The sequence below is a fragment of the Mixophyes fleayi genome, chromosome 12, assembly GCF_038048845.1.
Source record: "Mixophyes fleayi isolate aMixFle1 chromosome 12, aMixFle1.hap1, whole genome shotgun sequence".
Taxonomy (NCBI): domain Eukaryota; kingdom Metazoa; phylum Chordata; class Amphibia; order Anura; family Limnodynastidae; genus Mixophyes; species Mixophyes fleayi.
The window spans coordinates 67,473,087-67,497,517 of record NC_134413.1 but is presented as its reverse complement, the minus strand read 5'-3'; the positions used below and the strand labels follow the sequence as shown (position 1 = coordinate 67,497,517).

The window sequence follows — 24,431 nt, the reverse complement described above, 5'->3', positions numbered from 1 at the left end:
AACACGGTTTCTAATATAAAAGCAGAAAAATGTGTGATAATGATTTGCAAGTTGGAGGAAATGATCATCAATGGTGAAGTTGCTTTATTTAATAACTACTGAGCTGACCTTAAATCTTTACTAGTAGATGGAAGACGCAAGTCCATCCGGGCTCATGCTTATGGGGGGTGGTAAGTTTCCACGAGTACACCTGGAGGTACTGACAGCGCAGTCCTCATAGTGATCAATGTGTCACTGAATTGAGGCACATCTACGATACAGTCTTCTCTCGGTAAATACAGTGCAATGCAAAATATAACAACTTTTCTTTTACATTTAATTGACTAGAGCAACAGATGTCACCAGCTGAGGTCTATCTGCTTAGAGATACAGTAGATATTTACATGTATTTAAAATTTTAACAAGACAGAGAACAGAAAAACATATTTTCATTAGTCTTCCTTAAAGTATTTATTATTATTATTATTATCGTTTATTTATAAGGCCCCACAAGGTTTCCGCAGCGCCGAACCCATTACAAACAATGGACAGTACAGGGAATAACAGTACAAAACAATAAACGAGTAGTACCAAGACTTCAGAGGCTCCAGGCAAGGCAAATGTATGGAGGTTGGAGCAGAAGAGAAGGTAGCGAGACAGGAGGGAGGAGGTCCCTGCTCATACGAGCTTACATCCTATAGGGAGGGTAGACAGACGACAGGCACAGAGGATGTCGGAGGAGGGGAGCTCCCCTCTACTGAGGAGGAGTGAAGTGAGGAGAGTGAGCATGGAGAGAGGGTTAGGTGGAAGGCTGGTAGGCAATGCGGTAGAGATGAGTTTTGAGTGCCCGTTTGAAGGAGCACAGGTTAGGGGACAAACGGACGGAGCGTGGGAGGTCATTCCAGTGCAGGGGGGCAGCTCGGGAGAAGTCTTGAGTTCTGGAGTGGGATGAGGTGATCAGAGGGGAGGAGAGGCGACAGTCATTGGCCGAAAGCAGGGACCGGGCGGGAGTGTGGATGGAGAGGAGATTGGAGATGTAAGGGGCAGTGGAGTGGGAGAGAGCCTTGTATGTGAGTGTAAGAAGTTTAAAAAGGATTCTGTCTTACATCTTGTCCATTTTTTACATATGTTTACATAGACAAGAATTACATTGGCTTTAAAAGTTTTATGCTATATGTCTGTAATTGTAATGTTTTATGTACAGATGGTGCATAATGAACTATTACATTACGGTGCTTTATTAATAGTGAATGATGAGGAGTATGGGACAACAAAGGGATTATCCTTTGTGTAAACAGCATCTTAATAATATTTAGCTTGCAGTTTAAACTGGAGCATGTCACAGTTACCACGAAAGCAGAAGATCTGACAACAACATCGTAGTGGTTGTCATGTAAGCCTCACAAGTTGTCATATTGATCTGCTAGTTTATTGGACAATGATGGTGCCAGGGCTTTTAGACATTGAGACTATTTGTGTTTCAGGTCTATTGATCATTGTGAGTTGCTGGTGAAATCACTATATAGTGAGATGGGCATCACATACAAGGAGAGCAGCTCAGAGGACGAGGCGTCTTCCAAGCCGATGGAAGTCATTGAGATACAGGATGAGGACGATGATGATGTTATCAGTGTGGGATCAGGTAAGTGGTGTTATCGCACCATAGATTTCCTTTAAAAGGTCAGAGAAAAACTTTCTCCATCTACTATAGCCCCCATGCATCTCCAGTGTTAAGCTTGGTTAGCACAGTAACGCCTGTATAACTAGGACCTGCCACAGAAAACACCAGGGTGGGGTGGCCGGTTTCTCCTGGGTCAGAGCTTCTCCAAAACGGGGAGGTCTTGTGGAGTGTCATGGGCGCCCATGGTTCATTGATGCATGTGGGAAGTGAAGGCTAGCCTGTCCGGTACGATACCTTCCTAAACATCGTTGCAGGTCAAGTGCACCCCTTCTTGACAACGGTATTCCCTGATGGCAGTGGCCTCTTTCAGCAGGATAGTACGCCCTGCCACACTGCAAAAATTGTTCAGCAACGTCTTGGTGCCTGATACCACAGGACACTTTCAGAGATATTGTGCCTTGACGTGTCGGAGATGATTTGGCAGCACGAGGGGGACCTACACAGTATTAGCCAGGTGATCTTAGTGTTGTGTATATATCATGATTGTGTGTATGTTTGCTTTGCATATCATTATTAACATTTATTTAGATAGTGCCAGCAAATTCCCTAGTGCTTTACAATTAGAAACAAACACAGTAATAAAACAATACTGGGTAATACAGACAGACAGAGAGGTAAGTGGGTCCTGCTCACAGGCGTACAATCTATAGGACAATGGGAGTTTGATACATGAGGGTAAGTGCTACATATTGCATATTGGTCCAGCCAGATTGCAAAGGGAAAAGGTACTGAGCGAGCTGTATGATCCAGTCACACAGCAGTGTTGGTCAGGGGGTCAGAGGGTTGTTGTCTTGTAAAGGGTGGTAATAGGGTAACCTAGTGAGGTTAAGGGGGTGGTTGAGGAATATTGCAAGCCTGCCCTAAGAAGGGCAAAATTATTTTCTACGGCAAAGTTGTCTATAGCAAAAACTTGGATGGGTATGAAGGGACCAAATTTTCTAGGTTTAAGTTTGTAAACGAAACTTTTGGCCTAAAAAAATACATGCATATTTGTCCATTAGCTATGAAGTAAAACTTATTCAAATGTGATCTAAATGGTTAAACTCAAAGTATGCTGTCGGAGGTGTTACTGCTAGCGCTCCCTGTGGCAATGGATGCCTCCTCCCTCTCCCCTCCCTTTGTGAGTAACTCAGTTGTATTGTTGGTAATACATTGTTTATTGTATTGTTTATAACAAATAGGTTGCATCAAAATGTTTTATATAATAGACATTTAATTAAAAATAAACCGAAGCGTGAGATGGTACAGATGTGAACCCTGTTATGTCCAAGTGATTGTTCCTGAACCTTTTTTATGCTTTCCCCTCTCCCCTCCTCCCTAGTATTCTGCACTTGTCCCAAATTTGTCAGAGGATGGCATTTGTCATAAGGCCATCCATCAGAGGTTCGGGCCAGGGGACAGTGTGATGGACCATCTGTTTAAGCCCACTGAAGACTGTTCTATTGATAATGCATTTCAATAGCAGTATAGATTTGTAGTATAGATTTGTACACTTGGGAACATGAGTGTAGTGGAGGCAGGATAAGTGCTGGTGGAGGGAGATTCAGTTGTTGATGGTTAGGGTAGTCTTTCATCAGTGCTGTGAATGCTGACCAATTTGCAGTTTGCCTGGTGTTTAGTTTCGGCCTATAGTGGATCAAGTTTATAGACTATTTGAAGGGCCCGAAGAGGACCCTGTAGTCTTGGCACACATTGGTACCTGTGACAAAGTTACAAATAGGTGGATGATCTCCAAGAACACTTTTATGAAATTAGGCTGAAAATTTCAAGCAATGTCCTCCAAAGCAGTATTTTCTGATATACCACTTCTGCCACATGCAACAGCTGAATGCCAAGTGAGCTTAGGGAGCTAAATAAGCAGAACTAGGCTAGAATTCCTCTCCGCTACAGTCTTTACAGTAGAGACGGGCTCCACTTCTTCAATAGGGATGGTGAAGCTGTAATGGGGGGAGGAGGTGGTTAGAAGAGGCTATAAGGAGATGAGTAAAATTAAAAGTAACAGCAAAAATATCAAATGTATTTTAAGGAATGCTAGGAGTCTTCCAAGCAAAATAGTTCAAATGTTGTTGGAAGAGAATATATCGTGTAGGGGGCATCACCAAGACTTGGCTGATGAAAGTTACGGCTTGATAGGGAAGATGAGAAGTTTAAGAACTGTTTCAGATTATCTATGAAAATGATGACTATGTATAGTCCTTATGGGTAGATAGATAAACACGGGGAAAATACAACTAAAGCACTGATTGGACGACTTTATAAGCCACCTAGCATAAATAGCACTGATGTTCAATTGTTGTTACAAAGAGAAAGGACAGCAGAAAAAGTGGCCATCCTCATGGGTAATTTTAATTATCTAGATAAATAATTTATATCGGCTAAGTTTCTTTACAGCTCCATTGTGCTCCAAATTGTAACCTTTGACCTGTTTATAAGGAGAACTGCATGATCTTAAAAGGAAAACAATGAAGACTGTTGAGTGAACTTTGTGTAGGACGATTCTTTGTTGGGAACTAGAACAAGCGTACTCCTAACTAAAATCATAGAGGGAGATTCAATTCTAAAAAAATATCAGCAAGAGGTGTCTCCAGAACGGCTATGAGACACCTTGCGCGGATTTTTTTTTTTGCTTGCGCCCCTTAGAGCTGTGAGCAAAAATGAGCGGATATTTTTTCCGTGAAAACGTTCCTTAGCACATCATCGCGGACAATTGAACTCTCCCCCCCCCCCCCCCCATAGAGACCAAATGGGACATTTTTAAAAATATTTTGAAATAAATACTGTTGCAAGTACGCACCGTAGCGGTTACACCTAGATAGATAAAGCACCAGGGGGAGTCAACCTACCTATGCATCAGGAAATAAGTTCTGCAATTTATAGACCATTATTTGTTATATTTGTGGACTCGTATAATCGCAGCATTGATGGAAAGCAGACGCGGTATCAATCGTTTAGTGGTACAGAATTGTATTTAGGAAATTATAGATCTGTGAGCCTGACTTTTGTTGTGGATACGTGATTTGTAGGGTATCTGTTGAATGCAATTCTACAGTATATCAGAATATAATTTGATAAGTCAGCACGGTGGTGCTACCGTTCCACATAGTCTATTCCATCTTATTAGCAGGTAGAGTTTTACTGTTAGAATTCTCTAAGCACTTTTAGGATAGTTCTTATTACTATGTGCTCAATCCTAAATATATAACAGAGTTGGAATATTGCTGTTTGGGGCTTCTAGCCAGGGCCTCCGTTCGGTTCTCCCTTTTCTCAACCTGCACTGGCGGAACCCGCTTGTTCGTTTTTGCTAGGGAAGCGCTTAGACCGCTTAAATAGGTTCCTGGATTCCCCTAAAAGGCAAAGGGGTGAGCCACCTAGGGCTAATCGGCCACAATCCTCTCACCCATTGCTTCCCTGTCCGATTCAGAGGGTTCCTCTGAGGAGGAAGGAGAAGTGGTGGGGAAGACTCCACCCAGTTAGGAGGTGACAGTGACTGGGATGCAGATATAAAGAACCAGGATATTCAGGATCTGGACATGGAGGTCAGACAGTCACTGGATTTGGTTGAGACTGAGGATCAAGGATTCTCAGATCAAGGGATATTTAAAAGAAAATGTATGAAGAACTCTCGCATATCGCAGAAGTGGGAAACAGGTGCCCAGATTGGACACTACAGTAGCTATACTGGCCCATCAGACCACTTTGCAGGTACCCAGTTCGGCGGTCCTCCAGAACCCCACAGATAGAAAGATTGAGAGTTTCCTCAATGTTGAGCTTCACCTGGGCTGTCTGTCACATTACCTGACCATCAGGTCAGTAAGGCGTGCAGGCTCTGTGCGCAGCCTTCGACTTTTAAAGAGCATACGGTGTAATACAGCAGCTGCTGCTTTACAAACGGCAACACATGCCTGGGTTCGGTCTCTCTCCAATACAGTGACTGAACTTGCTCAGTTGGTGCTGTCACAGGCTGCGGTCGCTCCATCTTCTGATTCTGCTTGCACTGTAGCAACTGACATGGGTTCTAGTTCGCTAAGTCAAGGTTTTACTGTTTCTCCCTGGCGGAGTCTGTACAGCCTGCTTGGGTACAGGGAGTTGCATACTTTGTACAGGGTTTGGTTTAAGTTTCTTCCTCTTAGAGAGTATGTTACAATCTGCGCCACTGTCTTGCACACATAAGCGTAGGAGGATGGCGCCACAACTTCAGGAAAATAAGCCAGATTTGACTGTAGTTCCCAGAATGAAGGTAATTCAGCGGTGAATTCTGACATGGATGCTCCTTCGGTTGTGGAGGAGATTCATTCGGTTCGCAGAGTGTGGAGGAATTAATACAAGCTGTGTGTCAGGTACTTTCCTTTCCTAAGTAAGAGGTTTCTCATGTTACCAGGCTGGGTATACACTACAGAATTTTTTTGACCAATGTGTAAGTCTTGATCAGCATGCCGATTCCTGTGTTAGCATCCGGTTACTATTTAAGTGACATTGACTCCTACCCCGTGGATATGCCTTGAGAAAGGCTCTAGACGAGCCGAAACGCGTTGGCTGAGGGGAGAAGCGTGACGTCAGACGCTAGAAGCCGGGGATCTGTTCCTTTATCGGAGCTTGGTGTGTTATTTCTGGCAGAACGGAGATCGTTGGCGAGAATCACCCGGGACACTGCTCGCTATTTCTTTCTATCTAAGACACGTCTCTTGCCCTTCTGAGGACGGTAAGGGTCCACCTTTTCCCTACCTTCAGGTTTTCGTCTGACGCTGTGTTTTTTGTTTTATTGATGTTTGTGAATAAATTTTTATATACGTTTTTACACTATGGAGCGTCTTTTCTTCTTTTGGATTCCTTTATGATCGAGTGGAATTCCATGTTAGAAGATTGACTTTTATAAGGAGCGACATCTGTATTACAGGCTTGATTATTTATGCCATTTGGTGAGTGCGCACCCCTTAGGGGTTAAGTTTAACCCTTTACTACACATGGTGTTCCTGTCTTTTTACAAGTGCACGGATATTATAGGGGCCTTCCTCTGTTGTTTTGATATATCTGCATATTGCACTATGTTTTGGTTTTCCTCTTCTTTTTTATGATTGATCTACGAGGAATTATGAAGTTATTGGGACTCTTTCAGAAGACTCCTCTTTTTCCGATTGGAATGGAGGACTTTTGAACTTTCTGACCATCATTTACCGAATGTTTCTTGTTCCTGTATTTGTTTGTTTTTTATATCTCTTGATTGGCGCTTGTCTGCAATCTTGCTGTTTGTTTGTATACATTGCATAGGGTTTGGTGTTATCTATTGTTTACTACAAGCTGCCTCTCAGATTGCTACATTTGTTGCGCCTTGGACTTTGTCACTAAAAGAAGATCAAACAAAAAACAAAAGATGACTGAGTCTCCAAAGGTGCTTTAGACGACATATCCAAGTAGTAATCCAGACTCTACAGTTTCACGGTTGCATTCTCAACTTCAAAAAGTCCAAGTTGCTACCATCTCAGCAAATGATCTTTTTGAGTATTTTTATTTCACATCCGTCAAAACGGGTGTTCTTACCAACCAAGACAGGATTCTAGCCTTGTAGAACAGGGTAAGATCTTGGTTGGCGGCAAGGTAGCCTTTGGTACATTTCGCCATGAGCATTTTTGGCAACATGGTATCGACTTTCTAGCCGATCCACTTTGCTCAGTGTCACGCACGACAGTCCCAGTTGAATCTTCTGTTGCAATGCAACAAATAGCATCTGAATCTGGCGGCCCAGGTATTTTACCTGCCTCCGCAGACCAGTTAGTTGCTTCTTTGGTGGTTACATAAACAGATTCTCGCCAGGTGACGCAATATATCAATTTAAAATTGGACTTTAATCACAAAGGATGCCAGCCTTCGAGATTAGAGGCCTTCTGTCTTCATGCTCGGTTTCAAGGTTTTTGTACTCAAAAGGAATCCAAGCTTCCAATCAGTGATTTTGAACTGTGAGCAGTCTTCATGCTCTTATAAGCACACAACACTTGCTGCAGGGAAGGCCAGTGAAGATTGAGGTATGCCACGAACGTGGCATGGTCTGACTGAATCATCAGAGCGGTACCAAAAGTCCCTTGGCCATGCGGAAATTGTCCCTGCATCCTAAGGTGTTTTGTCAGTTGGCGGAATGGTGGCGTCACCCGAATGTCGACATGGTGGCATCTCGGATGAACCACAAGGTTCTCCTCTTCTGCTCCTATCCAAGAGATCCTATGGCTGTTGCAGTAGACACCATGTCTGTCCCTTGGAGGTATTGCTTAGTGTACCTTTTTCCACCGTAGCCATGCTTCCAAGGGTGTTAAAGGTAAAGAGAGAGGGTGTTCCATTTCTTCTGATAGCGCCGGATTGGCCGCATAGGGCCTGGTACAGCGACGAGCTCGGACCGGGCGGTTGCCGTTACGCCCAGATCTATTAACTCAAGATCCCTTTTGTCATTTATGTTTACAACGTCTGGCTTTAATGGTGTGACTGAAGCTATGATCCTAAGCGCTAAGGTGTTTCCGAACTTGTGGTGCAAACCATGCTTTGTGCTCGGAAACCAGCCTCTGCAAAGATTTCTCATCGAGTCTGGAAATCTTTTATTGACTGGTGTAAAAAGAAGGGATATCCTACTTCTTCTTTTTGCTTGGCCAGGTTACTTAGGTTCTTGCAGGACGGGTTGGATGCAGGTTTGCGCCTTAGAAAAAGCTTACCTTAAAGAGAACTGTCTTCTTTCAAAGAAAACTTGCTGTCATTCCTTATGTGCACACTTTCATTCAGGGCGTTCTCCATGTACAAACTCCATATGTTCTTCAGGTACCACCATGGGATTTGAATTTGGTGTTGAATGCTTAACAGCATCCGCCTTTTGAACCTTAGAAATTTGAATTCCACTGTATTCAATCCTAGAAAACGGTTGTGCCCATTTCTACGGCACGCACAGTTTTCAGAGCTTGCTGCTTTATCTTACAAGTCTCCTCTTCTTGTTTTTCATAAAAACAGAGCAGTTCTTCGAAATAGGACCTCTTTCCGTCCTACGGTTGAGTCTGGTTTTTATCTAAATCAACACATTGTCATTCCAGTCCTGATTGATTTTATGTATTCAGTTTAACGATATTTCCATTGGTTTTCTCAATGTTGTCTGAGTCTTCTGATATTATGTGCAGAGGTCTCAGAAGATGCGCAAGACTGACGATCTTTTGAGTCTCTATCATGCTCACAATAGAGGCTGGCTAGCTTCTAAAGTAATTATTACTAGGTGGATTACGGCTGTTATTCGTCAAGCTTATAGTAAGGCTGGGGAGCCTGTCCCAGATAAACTATGCAAGCACTCTACCGGTTCTGTAAGTGCTTCCTGGGCGGCCCGCTATGGTGCTTCCAGAGAACAGCTGTGTAAAGCGGCCACGTGGTAGCCTGTACACACATTCACTAACTTTTGCAAGTTTAATGTGTTTGCATCCAAGAATGCAAGTTTTAGAAGAAGGTGTTTCGTGCCATTTCTTCTGAGCGTTCCCTTCCGTAGGGCAGCTTTGAGATGTCCCCGGTGTCCCCCAAAGGAAGACAGAGAAAATGGGATTTTTTTATACTTACGTAAAATCCATTTCTCTTAGTCCATTGGGGGACACCGGGCGCCCACCCTTAACGCTCTAATTTCTCCTTCTTTTGGACATGTCTTGTTGTGAAGAGAATGTTGGTTTGTTAGTTTCTCTTTTCTTGTTTTTCCTCTATCTCCGCTTTCTGTGGGCTTGGTTAAACATAGACTGAGGCTTTGCCGGAGGTGGGGTATAGAGGGGGAGGAGCTAGGGCTTAGTTAAACAGAAGTTTAAAGTGCCAGTTCGCCCTGTCCCTACTCTATACCCCCAATGTCCCCGGTGTCCCCCAATGGACTAAGAGAAACGGATTTTACGTAAGTATAAAAATCCCATTTTTTTAGACCCATGTTTTTTTCAGCATGGTTCGCAAGAGCTATGGAATCTTGGGCTGACTAGTTGGCAGCCGGGCTACAAGATTCAGATAGCGTTGCACTTGAAGGAAGCTGTTTACTATATATTTGAAGCCGCCCAAAATGCGGTGTCTTATTTCTTCTGCTGTTTCAGGAGAACTCTCTGGTTTCGTTCTTGGGACGCGGACATGGAAAAGTCTCTAGAGACACTACCTTATTCCGGGTCTGTTCTATTTGGACCAGAATTGGATACCATGATTAGTCAGGTCACTGGGGGAAGGAGTTTGTTCCTTCCAGTGAATATTCCCAGAGTGTGGACTCTGAGAGTTGGCTCTTTCCGGCAGTCCTTTTGTGGGAACCCACTTCAGGGGAAACTCGCTGAATAAAGGCAGACCTCTGGTGTCCAAAGAGCAGGACCATAGAGGCAGAGGTCCCACTTCAACAGGCGTCTGTCATCCAAGAGTTCGGATAAACAGCATGAAGGGTGCCCCTCCCGGATCCTAGCAGCGCGGGAGTAGGGGGTCGCCTTCTACTGTTCCGAGATCAGTGGGCAGCGTCCTCCAGGGACCCTTGGATCCTGGGGATCATGACCAGGGGGTATGTCATAGATTTGGCAGGACCCGCTCCTCATCGGTTCTTTGCTACCTCTTTACTGCTGAATTGGGAGAAAAGGCAGCCGATGCTTCAGTCAGTCGCTTTTCTTCTTTCAGCCGTTGTGGTATGCAAGGTTCCAGAGTCTCAAAGGGGCCAGGGATTTTATTGAAATCTTTTCTTGGTTCCCAAACAGGATGGGTCTTTTCGGCCTATCCTGAATGTCAAGAGACTGAATCAGTACCTCAGAGTGGACAAGTTCCAGATGGAATCAGTCTGCTCAGTAATAAACGGTCTGGAATCCTGGGAGTTTATGGCGTTGATAGATACCAGGGACGCTTATTTACATGTCCCTATCTTGGAGGGACATCAACCCCTTCTTCGGTTTGCGGTGGGAAGCACTCATTTTCAGTTCAGAGCGTTGCCGTTCGGTCTGTCAACCGCTCCGAGAGTTTTTATAAAAATTGTGGTGGTGATGGCTGTTCTCATGGGAATAAGGAATGATGTTTACTTGGACGACCTGCTTCTCAAGGCCTCGTCAAGCGGCAGGCTGGAGCAGCATCTATTTCTGACCATTCAAATTCTGGAGAGGCACGGATGGATAATCAATTATCCCAAGTCTCAGTCGGTTCGTTGCCAAAGAATGATTTCCTTGGGTCTCCTGATAGACACCATTCATCAGAAGGTTTTCCTTCCGGTACCCAAGGCCCACTCCTTACGGGAGGCGATAAGGACAATGCTTCAACACTTTTGTCCTTCCATGCGCCTAGACATGAGGACAAGAGTCCTGGGACTCATGGTGTCAACCTTTGAAACCATTCCATATCATCAGTTTCATTCTGGTGCCTTCCAGTGGAACCTTCTTCGGCAGTGGTCAGGGTCCCCTCTCCATCTCGAATCACAAAGGATAAGACGGTCTCCAGAGATCTGCCTTTCCCTTTGTTGGATGGCTGGATCAGACACCACTAACAATGAGTCACTCCTTCGTCCATAGGTTTTGGACCTTGGTAACAACGGATGCCAGCCTTCAGGGTTTGGGAGCGGTGGTTCTACATCTGCGTCTTCAAGGTCTTTGGACGTGCAGGGGCACTTTGCTGCTGATCAACATTCTTGGACTGAAGGCGATGCTCCTGGCCCTTCAGGGGGTGCAAACATTACTTCAGGGAAGGCCAGTGCATCTTCAATCTGACAATGCACTGTCTGTGGCATACGTAAATCGGGAGGAACAAGAAGTGTGGGAGCTATGATGATAACAAACCAGATCTTTGCTTGGGTGTAGAACTTCGTTTCTCTGATGTCAGCAGTGTTTATCCCAGAAGTTGACAACTTTGAAGCGGATTGTCTCATTCAGACACAGGATGCTTCTGGGACAGTGGTTTCTGCAACCGCAGGTGTTTCAGGATCTGATTCAGAAGTGGGGCAGGCCAGATTTGGGCTCCAGGTACAACAGACAGGTATCGAGGGTTTTTTTTCAAGAACCAGGGACCCGCTGGCCTTAGCGGTGGAAGTGTTGACAATGAGCTTGGGTTTTCATCTGGGTTATCTATTTACACTGATCCCAATGATTCCAAGAGTCCTCAGACAAGTTCATCTAGGAGGACTTCCAGTCATTCTAGTGACACCAAATTGGCCCAGCTGAGTTTGGTATGCAACATTCTTCAGATGGCGGCCGGGATGGGCCCTGCCCCTTCGACCTGACCTGCTCAGGCAGGGTCCATTTCTTCATCCAAACTTGCCTCATCTAGCTTTAGTGGCTTGGCTGTTGAAGCCGGCCTCTGGCGATCCAAGGATTTCTCTCGCGGAGAAGTGGAGACGTTGATGTGGTCACGGAAGCCATCTTCAGCATGGATCTACCATGTGGTTTGGCAAGCTTATGTTTGCTGGTGTGAGAGTCGCTTGCTCAGGGCAGAATCTTTCAAGCTTTCTCTTTTTCATGTGTTCCTGAAAACCGGTTTGGAACAGGACTAAGATTGAGTTTACTGAAGGTTCAGTTATCTGCTCTCTGTGTTTTTCCAGTGTAAACTAGCTACTTTACTTGATGTTCGTACTTTTCTCCAGGCAGTATTGAGGGTTCAACCTTCTTATGTCTCACCTTTGGCTCCCTGGGACCTCAGTCTGGTTCTAGATGTTTTGCTGAATCCTCCTTTTGAACCACTTGGTTCAGCAGAACTATGCCTTTTGACGTGGAAGTTGGTTTTTCTGCTGGCCGTTGTGTCGGAGCTTGGAGCCTTCTCATGCAGATCACTGTACTTGGTGTTCCATGAAGATTGGGCGGTCCTTAGAATGGGCCCTTCCTTTCTTCCTAAGGTGGTTCCAGCCTTCAGGGAAGGGGTGTCCTCAGGGGAACTTCCTCCTCAGCTTCCTTGAATGTAATTAGAGTTCTACGAATCTATTTGGCTAGAACTTCGTCTTGTAGAAGGATGGATTCCCTTTTTGTCCTCTATGACTGTCAGAAAAGGGGCTGGCCAGCCACCAAGCAAGCTATTGCTCATTGGATTAGGGCTATGATAAAACACTCTTATGTGAGTTCGAACCATCCTGTGCCAGGAAGGATCGCTGCTCACTCCACTCGTTCAATGGGGGTCCTCTTAGGCCGCGCGCCATGGCGCTTCTGCGTATCAGCTTTGCCAGGTGGCTACCTGGTCCTCAGTTCATACATTTACCAAGTTCTAGCAATTTGATGTTTTTGCGTCTTCTGATGCAGGGTTTGGCCGCAGTGTCTTGAGGGCCGGGCTAAGAGAGCGGTCCCTCGCTTAGGGGGCAGCTTTAGAAAGTCCCCATGGTAGCAATGTCCCCCAGAGTGGATGAGTGAGAAAAGATTTATGTAATTACGTTAAATCTCTTTCTCTGAATCCATCTGGGGGACACTGCATTCCTTCCCTTCTGCTCTTCCTTGGGGCTTTAGTAGTTTACTAATGCTTGTAGGGGTTTGCAAAGGGAAGGAGTCGGCAGCAGTTTTAGTTTGTACACTATTTAAGTGCCAACTCCATGCACCCTCATAAAACCCCATAGTAGCAGTATCCCCCAGATGGATTCAGAGAAAAAGATTTAACGCAAGTACATAAATCTTCTTATTCCTATTACCAGTGGTGTCACAACAGCATATAAAAAGTTAGTACACTCAAAATAATAATTTACACACCTTTTGACTGATGCATGTCACTCGATGGGAGACTTATAAAATACCTACACTGGCGAGATATCCTGGCAGACTAAGGATAATAAGTGTCAAAAAAAGTTTTTTTGTTTTTTTAATACACATTAGTAAATGTAATCTTTTGATTCTTTTCAGGTGAAGCTGTTGGTAAGACTCCTAAAGAAAAACATCTAGTGAGTATCGAATAAATTTATCCAGTGTATATTAACAAATTTCTTAGCTGCGGATATGGACTTATGCTACATGTCGGCGGGTTGTGTTATAAACCTCAAAAAACAAGTCAACAGTGCGTTCCATGAGCTTACACATTATAGCTACAATGATTGCTGCAATTGGACATTTGAAATTGTATATATATTTGTTGCACTTGGGTGTTTTACTGTTGGTAATAAACATAACATTCTGTTGATCCAGCAATTGGTAGTCGTATTGCCATTATAGAGTAAGGAAGAATGGGACTTTTTTACAACCTAGATATCTGTTGTGTTTTGCATGTACTTATGATATTGTATCATGCATCACATACTGTATGCTGAAAGCAGCAAAATTCTAATTTAGCATCTACTGGTTTGACTGCCTTACATCTGGTTGTGTTTTCTGACAGATACCAGTGGGGTCAGTAAAAAGTACACATCCCTGCTCCTTTCATCTTCTCATTGATCATTTTTTTTGTAACCCTTTATTTAGTTGTATTTCCTATATCCATCAAAAAGGAGAAAACAGAAGCCAGTGAACTCAAACAGAACAAGAAATATGGGGTACAGACCATATTGGATATATAACACTTGTACACAGTTCTGACATAAATGTTCCAGGGGTAACACTATCTAGGAGTATACACAAATGTGAAAGCATTTAAGGGTGGGATGCTGCCCCATAGGGGAAATTTGTGCATGAAATTCAGATCTTGGGGGAAAAAAAGTAGCGTATTTTTCAGTTGGACTGTTAGAGACCCTATTACTCTGATAAAAGTAATCCTATTAGCTTTTGTATAGCACGGGACATGGAGCAGCCGTGAGTGCATCACTTACCAATCTTTGCACAGGCTTGAAGTCTTGGGATGAGTTTACCCAAACCAGAAATAAGGTGTCTGACATTAATATAAGTTGTGTGGTAAAGATGCAGATTGTATGCCCTTAATCCTCTCCCTAGTGAGGATATGGAAAATGGGAATACCGCCTAAGGTGTAAGCTCCCATAGCTCACCACTCTTAAACCACCACCATTCCGTTTCCGAACACTGATTCCTCGGTTAGCACAGAGAATTGAAGCGACTCTTAAAACCAGGCAGGGACCTCCCTTAGACCCAGTTAGGTTCGGCTTGGGTCAGTAAGGCGACGGAGAGGTGGCTTGAGCCGTTGAGCATTACAATTCGCACAGTTTCTTTGAGGGCACTTCAAATGGAACTGATTTCAAAGTGGAACAAGTCACCATCTCTTGACCAGACAGACGCTCAGACTGTCTTCACAGTTGCATTTGCACAGTTGCATTTGCACAGTTGCAGTTGCATTTGCACAGTTGCAGTTGCACAGTTGAACTTTGGTGACAATGGATTCCAGTATCTGCAGATGAGGGGCGATGTGCTTCGCCTCCGGATCCTGAGCCTTTAGATTCAGGGAGAGTCCAAGCTTCTAATAAATGTGCTGGGACTCTGGTCAGTCTGAAATGCTCCATCGCACTACAGTTAGTCAATGCCACGGCTGTGCCTCGCCTAAATCAACAGGGGGATACCAAGAGTACCATGGCCATGAAAGACACCAGCAGGGTTATGCAATGGATGGAGCAAAATTGGCCACCTTTGCGGCTCTTTTCATCCATGGGATAGTAAACTGGGAAGCAGAGTTTCTCTGCAGACAGACTCTTCAATCCAGGGATGGTCCTTTCATCCAGAGGTCTTCCAACACGTGGGACAGGTGGGGCAATCAAATGTCAACATAATGGCATCTTGATTGAACTACAAGATAGAGAGCTTCTGTTCCAGAACAAAGGATCCAAAGACGTTTCTGTTCCTTGAACGTTCCATCTGAACTGCCTGTTCCCATCAGTAACGATGCTTCTGAGGGATGCTCAAAAAGGTTTAAAGCATCGGACTGGCCCAAAATGACTTGGTACAGAGCCTTTCCAGGAATTGCCACAGGGTTTGAAAGATCTACATCTCCTAGTGTTGAATCAAAGGGTTTTCCTTCCTAATCTTTTTGCTTGAATCGGTTATTGATGTTCTGAGCTAGTGGTTTAAAAACTCAGCTCTTTGAAGGTTCGTCTCTCAGCCCTCTCGGTTTTCTTTAAAAGATAACTGGCTCTTTTGCCAGAAGTGCAAACTTTTTTGCAGAAAGTGATGCATGTGCATTCTATATATCCCCCAATAGCTCATTGTGATCTCTGTCTAGTTACCTCCTTTTAAACCAGTGGATTCTCTGCAAGACTTACCTTTCTGTTGGTGATCTTCACAGTGAAGAGTTTTGCAGTTGAATGTGCTGTCTTGTAGATCTGTTATCCATTTTTCAGGAGGACAGCTCTGTGCTTAGGACTAAACCTTCCATTCAGCCCAAGGTGATCTCCAAGTATCATCTAAATTAGGACATTGTGATTCTGGCCTTAGACTGTGAGAAGTCTCCAGAGGGAGCGGGCTCTCTTTGGTCTCTGGGTGTTTTAAGACATCAAGAGCCTTTATCCATAGGGCCTGGGAATTGCCCAGGATGGTTGACCTGTCTGTGATTTACGATGTCAACAAGAGAAGTTGGGACAGTGTCTAAACAGACCATTGCAAGGTGTATTACTTTAGTAATTTACCAGGCTTGCAATGAGGCAGGATAGCCTGTCCCTGAAAATGTGAGGGCACATGTCACTAGATTGGTTGATGAAAAAGGATACCACTGCACCAGGTGATCGCTTTAACAGAATCCAGATAATTTTAACAGTTATTAGTTACTGATATCGTGTTACTACTGGATGGTGCACTCACACACAAACATTCTGGTATCAAAGGGAAAAAAAGGGGGAAATGTGCTTATAGAGGCACTCTGCGATCTTTTTTATTGATAAAATATCCAATTCTTTATTAATATTATTTAAAATAAGATCCCTCTAATTGTAAATAGCGAAATATAAAAACAACAAAGTGAAACAAATGTGAATTAAAATAGCAAAAATAATTTGCTATGCCCCGCTACTTTGTATATCAATTGTTATGTATATCAATTATTCCTACTGTCCAATCTATAATATGATACTATACTCCTTTCTCATACTGACTTTGTTAGTGATTTGTTTACATAATTGATGGAATAATCCTGCTGTTAATAGTATCACTGTGATTGATAACTTCAGTTCATAGGTTACTCTAAATAGTAATTGGTAACCCTACATATAGACTTAATGAGATTAATCGTTGGCAATAAATTAATAGTTGCTTGGTTTAATTATACCTTAACCAAGTAATCTTGTATAATCACTTAATTTGCCAGTGGTAAAATACCTAATGTGATATTGTAACAGCTGTTGTGTCTTAGTCCTGTCTTTAATAAGATCTCACACACACACACGCTATTGTATCTCACTGTTGAGGATTGATCTAAATGTAGCTAATAATATACTGCTAGGCTGTCATAAGATTAATCCCCCGTAATAGTGGATCACATATAAAGATTAAGCTAGTCAGCTACGTTGGGATTCTTATTGTTAAATGCTGAAGGCTGCTGCCAGACCCCGACCACACATTGTCACGATCTCACACGCACACCATGCATACAGCCTATTAGAGTATGAACGCTATCTATAATCTCTTATTAATAGAGAGGAGTAAGGACATTCAGTAGCGAGGCTAGATTGGTTGATGCCTCTTGGGAGGAATAGGGCCTCCACTGAGGAGATGTGTCGGGTGGTCACCTGCTCTTTGGTCCACAACATCAAGGAGTTCTAAAGACTCAGTACTTTTGCTTCCAAATATGCCAGTTTTGGATAGAAGTCGCTGTGCACTGCAACTTGTGAGCGTACCCTTCCTCAGGAAGGTACGTTTCCAGTGTTCCCCCATGGATAAAGTAAAAAAAATATTAAAAATGGGATTATTGTATTTGCATTAAATCCTTTTCTCTGAATCTAGTGGGGGGGGGGGGGTCACTGGACGCCCTCCATTTACACTCTTTGTTTTTTCACCGTTACCTGTGTTCTGTCCTTTGTTACAAAAATAATGAGATTCTGCAGGCAGCCAATGGGGTATAGAAGGGGCGGAGCTTGGATTTATATGGTAGTACATTTAGAGATCTTCCTAGCAATCTCCCATATGTTTTGCCTTTATGGTTATAGGTATGGTAAGAATTCTAACACTAAACTCTTCCTCCTGTATAACCATGATGTAGGGAAAGTGGCTGTTACATGAGTGAGGAAAGTATGTAATATAGTAATGAGTTCACTCCTGTTTGGGCAGGAGCCCCGAGACCGAAGAACTGAAACTTTGCTCCAGGTCATAGAATGCTTTTAGTTTATGGGACCAAGATTTAAGGAACAGTTCTTTTTAAATGTTTAGTAAATGTCTGAATTTTTTTTTAAACTGGTTTTTGTTCCTCAACTTTATAGTTAAAAGAAGCAATGGCTGCCATGAAGAGATGCAAACAAGACATGCAGACGTTTGTAGATGCAATCAATAGAAACTCAGGTATAAACTGCAATTATTTCCACTCCTTCACAGACCAGGGGCTAAATGTATCATTCTGTGATTCTAGCAACTCGTCGATATTCGGCCAAGTTTTGCCTTTAAACACATTGCTGTTGTAAATTTGCCCGGCAAAGTTGCAGAATAATACATTTACCCCAGGTTTCTACTGTTATGTTATTGTGCAATTTTATTTCGCTGTCATTTAAGGTAGCCGCTTGGATCACCATGTTTTCTCCTTCATCCGGTCTGGGGGACACTGCTTACCATGGGTTGTGGAGGGGAGCTTGGGAGTTGGCACCTAACTAGTTAATTTAGTACTGCTGGCAAACCCCTCCCCTCTACAAACCCACTGCCTCTTCCTGTCCAGTTTTTTTTAGGTGCCCTGGAGTTGGGCAGCCTTATTTTTTACTGCTTAGTTTAATGTTAAAAAGTAAAGGAAAAAAATAAATTTTTAACTTTTTTAGGTGGCAGCGCTGGAGTGTGTTCTAATATAGAGAACACACTCACAGCTTGGCAGCGCAGGCATTCCCCTGTCAGCAGAGAGCCAGCGGTTCTCACTGACAGGGGCTGAAGACAAGGTGCCTGATTGAAGGGAGTGACAAGCGGTCTCATGGACCGCTGCACTCCCATAGCCTCCCCGATAACCAGCGCTGCCATTACAGGCATAGAGCGCTGGTTATCGGGTAATGAAGATGGCGGCGGCCATCTTGGATTTCGGCAGAAGCGCCGAGGAGAAGGGGCTAAACCAAGATTCCCCCCTCAGCATAGGAGGGGGGCGTCGGATACCTTCCGCTGCGGAGACCTCTGTCCTAGAGGTCTCCTTCACTCTGCCACTATTATGAGAGTTCTTTTAGAAGAAAGAAGAAGAAGACATGAGAAAAAGAACTACAGGAAGGGGGAGCTAATACATAGAGTTCCCCCCTTCCTTCAGAGAGAGAGATGGTCCTTCCCAGGTCTTTTGGCGCCAGCACAAGCCCGGGAAAAGGAACAGAGCTGAGGAGAAAGCACAGACTGCTGTCAGATCTGCTCCCCAGGGTGGCCTTTGGCTAAGTATCACCTTTATTTACACACATATCTGATGTGGTTATACTGGGCTAACAGGTTCACTATTATAGCCTCCTACTAGCCATTGATATTTATGGTGTTTACTATTTCAAGTACAACTTTTAGAATATATCAGTTGTTTACTTGGTATTGCTCTGTTTTTCATTGCTTATTTTACTCTCTCTATCTGTATATTCAGCTAGATTTTTTATTACTCTGTGTGCTTGGTGTGCCTTCCTTTATAAATATGACAGATAAGGGAAAGGGCCCTATGCCAAAATATTTCACATGTTCAAAATGTAATGTTAAATTACCTAGTGCTCAAAGGGACCCGTTGGCGCTCTGCACGACATGCGAAACAGAGGCTTCCACTGCACAGAAACCGCAGGTTTCAGACCCACCATCAGTGGAACCGGCCTGGGTTACCTCCCTTACGCAGTCGGTTAGCTCTTTAGCTCAAATGGTCCTTCAGTCTAACCAGTTGCTAACTACTGTGGCAACTTCTGTGGCTAGTAATGCAGGTTTACAGTCAGACCCCCCGGCTTCCTCAGGTTCTAGTGCTTTGAGTTTGCCGGGACCATCCTCATTACAGACTGACCCAGCCCTGGTTGCTACAGAACCGGCATGGTCCACAGCTTTTACCAGAGGGCTGAATAAGCTTAACCAGCTACTTGACCCCTCTAGTACCCCGCCTGCTAAAAGAAAGAGGCCTAAATATGTTAATCCCCTATTGACCCTTTCAGATTCTGAGGAGGAGTCTAAAGAAGAAGGGGAAATTTATTCAGACACTGACCAAGGTCATTCCTCTGAGCAGGGAGAAGTGTCTAAGGGCCAATTTGTAAACGATTTGGTTTTAGCGGTAAGACAGGCGTTGGATCTCCCGGAACCGGAAGATGTAACCCCCAGAGACAGAAGTCTCTTTAAAAAGGCCAAGAGGAAGGCCAGCCGTTTTCCTCCCTCCGCGGAACTTAGAGATATCGCTGAAGGGGCATGGAAACATCCCGATAAAAGATTTTCTATCCCCAAGAGGTTCTCTTCCCTGTATCCCTTACAGGAAGAAGAAGTGGCTCGCTGGGAAAGTATTCCCAAGGTGGACATTCCCATTGCTCGCTTAGCAAAACATACTTTACTCCCAGCCCCGGGTTCAGCGTCCCTGCCGGACGCCAATGACCGCAAGGTTGAATCACAGCTCAAATCCATATTTGCGGCTGCGTGTTCTGCCTTTAGACCCACATTTGCCTCGGCCTGGGTGGCTAGAGCCATGGAGGCATGGGCAGACCAGCTAGCTGAGGCCTTACAGGACTCCGAATTTCTTCCCCTAGCCTTACACCTAAAGGAGGCTTCGGGGTATATTTATGAAGCAGCCCAGAACTCAGCGGCAGTCTCCTCTTCCATTCAGGCGGCCTCCATTTCAGCCAGAAGGACGCTTTGGTTGAAATCCTGGGAAGGTGATGCGGAATCGAAAATGTCCGTTGAAATTATCCCCTTCTCGGCTGCAGGTTTGTTCGGCCCGGAATTAGATACCCTTATTTCCCAGGCCACGGGGGGCAAGAGCACGTCCTTGCCAGTCTATGCTAGCAGGAGCCGCGCCCCGAGGGGTAGCTCCTTTCGTCAGCCCTTTCGTGGGGCCTCTCCCCATAGGGGACAGCCCTTTAGAGGCAGGCAATCCAATTCCAGAGGCTCCTCTACCAGAGGGAGGTCCTCGTTTGCATCCAAACGCCAGGCCCCTAAATCTCAGGAGAAGCCTGCGTCCTGACGACCACCCTGTATTGCAGGGGGTGCCTGTGGGGGGACGTCTGTCTCTGTTTTACGAACAGTGGGCATCGTCTTCCCAAGATCCTTGGATTCGGGGAATTATTTCAGAAGGGTACAAAATAGACCTTTCAGGCCCGGCTCCACGCCGTTACTTCCAGGCCCCTCTTTCCCGAAATCCAGTAAAAAGACAGGCTATACAGGATTGTGTAGCTTCTCTTCTAGCTCAGAGGGTCATCGTCAAGGTTCCAGATTGCCAGATAGGAACAGGGTTTTATTCCAACCTATTCCTAGTCCCGAAGCCGGACGGCTCCTTTCGCCCTATTTTAAATCTAAAGGGCCTCAATGTTCACTTAAGGGTGGACAAGTTTCGGATGGAATCTCTAAGGTCTGTGATAAACGGCCTAGAGAAAGATCAGTTCATAGCGTCCATAGATATAAAGGACGCGTATCTCCATATTCCCATTTGGATCCACCATCAGTCCCTTCTCAGATTTTCGGTGGGATCAGTTCACTATCAGTTTCGGGCCCTCCCCTTTGGCCTATCAACAGCGCCAAGGGTCTTCACAAAGATTATGTCAGTGATGGCAGCATGTCTTCACCTGCAGGGTGTTCAGGTCGTTCCTTATTTGGACGACCTGCTAATCAAGGCTTCCTCAGAGAGTTGCCTAAGCTATCACCTATCCCTCACCCAAGCGGTTCTCGAGGGCCACGGATGGCTGATAAATTTAAGGAAATCCCAGTTGGTTCCGTGTCAGCGCATGGTGTTCCTGGGACTCATCATGGACACCAGCAAACAAAGGATATTTCTCCCAGTAGAGAAGATCACCTCTATTCAGAAGGTAACCTCCCAGGTTCTGTCTTCTCCCAGACCCTCAATGCTCTTGTGCATGAGGCTACTGGGAAAGATGGTGGCCTCCTTCGAGACCATTTCCTCATTCTCATTCTCGATGTTTCCAGTGGGACCTATTGTCGAAGTGGTCAGGTTCACACCTACGCCTAGATCTTCAAAAGATTTCTCTATCCAAGAGGGCGAGAACATCTCTTCAGTGGTGGATGTGCCAGGATCACTTGAATGTGGGCAGATCCTTCGCACCTTGGTCGTGGATCATAGCCAAGACCGACGCCAGCCTCAAAGGTTGGGGAGCGGTGGTCCTGCACCTCCGGCTCCAGGGATGTTGGTCGGTTCAGGAGTCGGCTCTCCCAATAAATGTATTGGAATTGAAGGCCATTCTTCTAGCCCTTCAGGGAGCACAATCCCTTCTTCAGGGCCACCCAGTCCGTATCCAGTCCGACAATGCCACGGCCGTGGCATATGTCAACAGACAAGGAGGAACCAGGAGCGCAGCGGCGATGGATATCGCAGCCCAAATATTGGTTTGGGCAGAGCTATATGTTCCGGCAATATCAGCAGTTTTCATTCTAGGAATAGAAAACTGGGAGGCGGACTATCTAAGTCGAAACCAGATGATGCCGGGGGAGTGGTCACTTCACCCGGAAGTCTTCCAATCTCTGGTTCACAGGTGGGGTCTTCCAGACATAGACCTCATGGCTTCCAGACACAACAAAAAGGTCCACAGGTTCTGCGCAAGGGTAAGAGATCCCCTAGCGGCGGCAGTGGACGTCCTGACGATGTCATGGGAATTCAGGATGGGATATCTGTTCCCTTCGATCCACATGCTTCCTCGCCTCCTCAGACGAGTTCGACAGGGTTCCCTACCAGTAATTCTGGTAGCCCCCTTCTGGACACGGCGTGTGTGGTTCGCAGAAATAATATCTATGGCGGAAGGTCCGAGATTCCACCTTCCGTATCGTCACGACCTTCTTCTTCAAGGTCCATTCCATCACCAGAATTTACATCAGCTCAATTTAACGGCATGGCTGTTGAAGCCTTTGGAGGGCTAGAGGGTTTTCTTCCAGTGTAATTCAGACGTTGATGCGAGCTAGGAAACCAGTGTCATCTCGCATCTATCACCGGATTTGGAAGGCATATATTAGATGGTGTGAAAGTAGGACATACCACTCGTCCTCCTTTCGCCTCCCTCGCTTGTTAGCTTTCCTTCAGCATGGCTTAGAAGCAGGCCTTAGATTAGACTCCTTAAAGGTTCAGGTTTCAGCCCTTTCGATATTTTTCCATAGGAAGTTGGCTGACTTACCAGACATTAGGACTTTTTTTCCAAGGAGTTCTCCATATACAGCCTCCTTATGTCCCTCCTACAGCTCCATGGGATCTCAATCTGGTTCTGGACATGCTCAAGGGACCCCCCTTCGAGCCTTTGAACAAGGCGGATTTGAAGTGTTTGACCTGGAAGGTCCTTTTTCTTCTGGCTATTGCCTCTGCTCGCAGAGTTTCTGAATTAGGAGCCCTGTCCTGTCGGGAACCTTATTTGGTGTTCCACGAGGACAGAGCAGTGTTAAGAACCCTTCCTTCCTTTGTGCCAAAGGTAGTTTCGGCTTTTCATCTAAACCAGGAAATAATTGTTCCGGTTTTCTCATCCACTTCTCATACGGATCAGCAATCGATGAAAAAGTTGGATGTGGTTAGAGCTCTCCGCATTTATGTTAAAAGAACTTCCCAGATTAGACGAACTGACTCACTGTTTGTTCTTTATGACGCTAATAAGAGGGGCTGGCCAGCCTCAAAACAATCCATTGCCAGATGGATTACGTCTACCATCAGGCAAGCTTATATTAATGCTTACCGCGCTGTGCCGGAGAGACTTACGGCCCATTCCACCAGATCGGTGGGGGCCTCGTGGGCAGCAAGGAATGGAGCTTCTGCGGACCAGCTTTGCAGGGCAGCCACCTGGTCCTCTGTCCACACCTTTACCAAATTTTACCAGTTTAATATATTTGCCTCTGCGGATGCAAATTTTGCTCGTAGTGCTTTACGAGCAGGGCTTTCAGAGTAGTCCCACCCTTAGGGGGCTGCTTTAGAACGTCCCCATGGTAAGCAGTGTCCCCCAGACCGGATGAAGGAGAAAAGAGGATTTATGTACTTACGTTAAATCCGTTTCTCTGATTCCGTCTGGGGGACACTGCGATCCCTCCCTTCTGTTTTCTTCTGTGTGTTCTTGTGTGACTGCCCTTTTTTATCTTGGGCTTGTTAAAACTAACTGGACAGGAAGAGGCAGGGGGTTTGTAGAGGGGAGGGGTTTGCCAGCAGTACTAAATTAACTAGTTAGGTGCCAACTCCCAAGCTCCCCTCCACAACCCATGGTAAGCAGTGTCCCCCAGACGGAATCAGAGAAACGGATTTAACGTAAGTACATAAATCCTCTTTTTATTGTGTATTTTGCTATTGCTTCTGCCCAATATCTTATAGCTGTAAAACTGTTTAACTGGTGTTTACATCAGTAGTGATGTATTGCAGAGGGGGCAAGACCTGGTGCACAGTGGGAACTATAGGCTGTTGGTGTCCTGAAGGGGACCACAGGCTGGTGTATTTGCTCACCATTTAAGCAAGTATAGCCTATGACAGGGTTTCCCAAACCCAGTCCTCAGGGCTCCCCAACAGTGCAGGTTTTCCATATCTCCTTGTTGGAGCACAGGTGTATTCATTACTGACTGACACATTGTAACAGATCCACAGGTGGTCCTAATTATGTCACATGTGATCCGGTAAACCTGCACTGTTGGGGAGCCCTGAGGACTGG

At 45.0% G+C, this 24,431-nt stretch overlaps 1 protein-coding gene across 7 annotated transcripts in view; it reads left to right on the top strand.

Annotated features, from left to right (window-relative positions):
* The window catches only part of LOC142108810 (histone-lysine N-methyltransferase SETDB1-like), a 93,318-nt gene that overhangs the window by 21,011 nt on the left and 47,876 nt on the right, over positions 1 to 24,431 (top strand). For 5 of the 7 annotated variants that reach the window (XR_012680230.1, XM_075192693.1, XM_075192692.1 and 2 more), the window contains exons 3-5: positions 1,464 to 1,621; positions 13,465 to 13,502; positions 17,901 to 17,979. Coding sequence is in view for 5 of the 7 variants with exons in the window: in XM_075192693.1 (XP_075048794.1) it covers positions 1,464 to 1,621; positions 13,465 to 13,502; positions 17,901 to 17,979 (275 nt within the window). In the remaining 2 variants the exon portion in view is untranslated. Of the gene's footprint in view, positions 1 to 1,463; positions 1,622 to 13,464; positions 13,503 to 17,900; positions 17,980 to 24,431 lie in introns of those variants that run through there. The other 2 variants (XM_075192694.1, XM_075192695.1) reach the window with 2 other exon arrangements.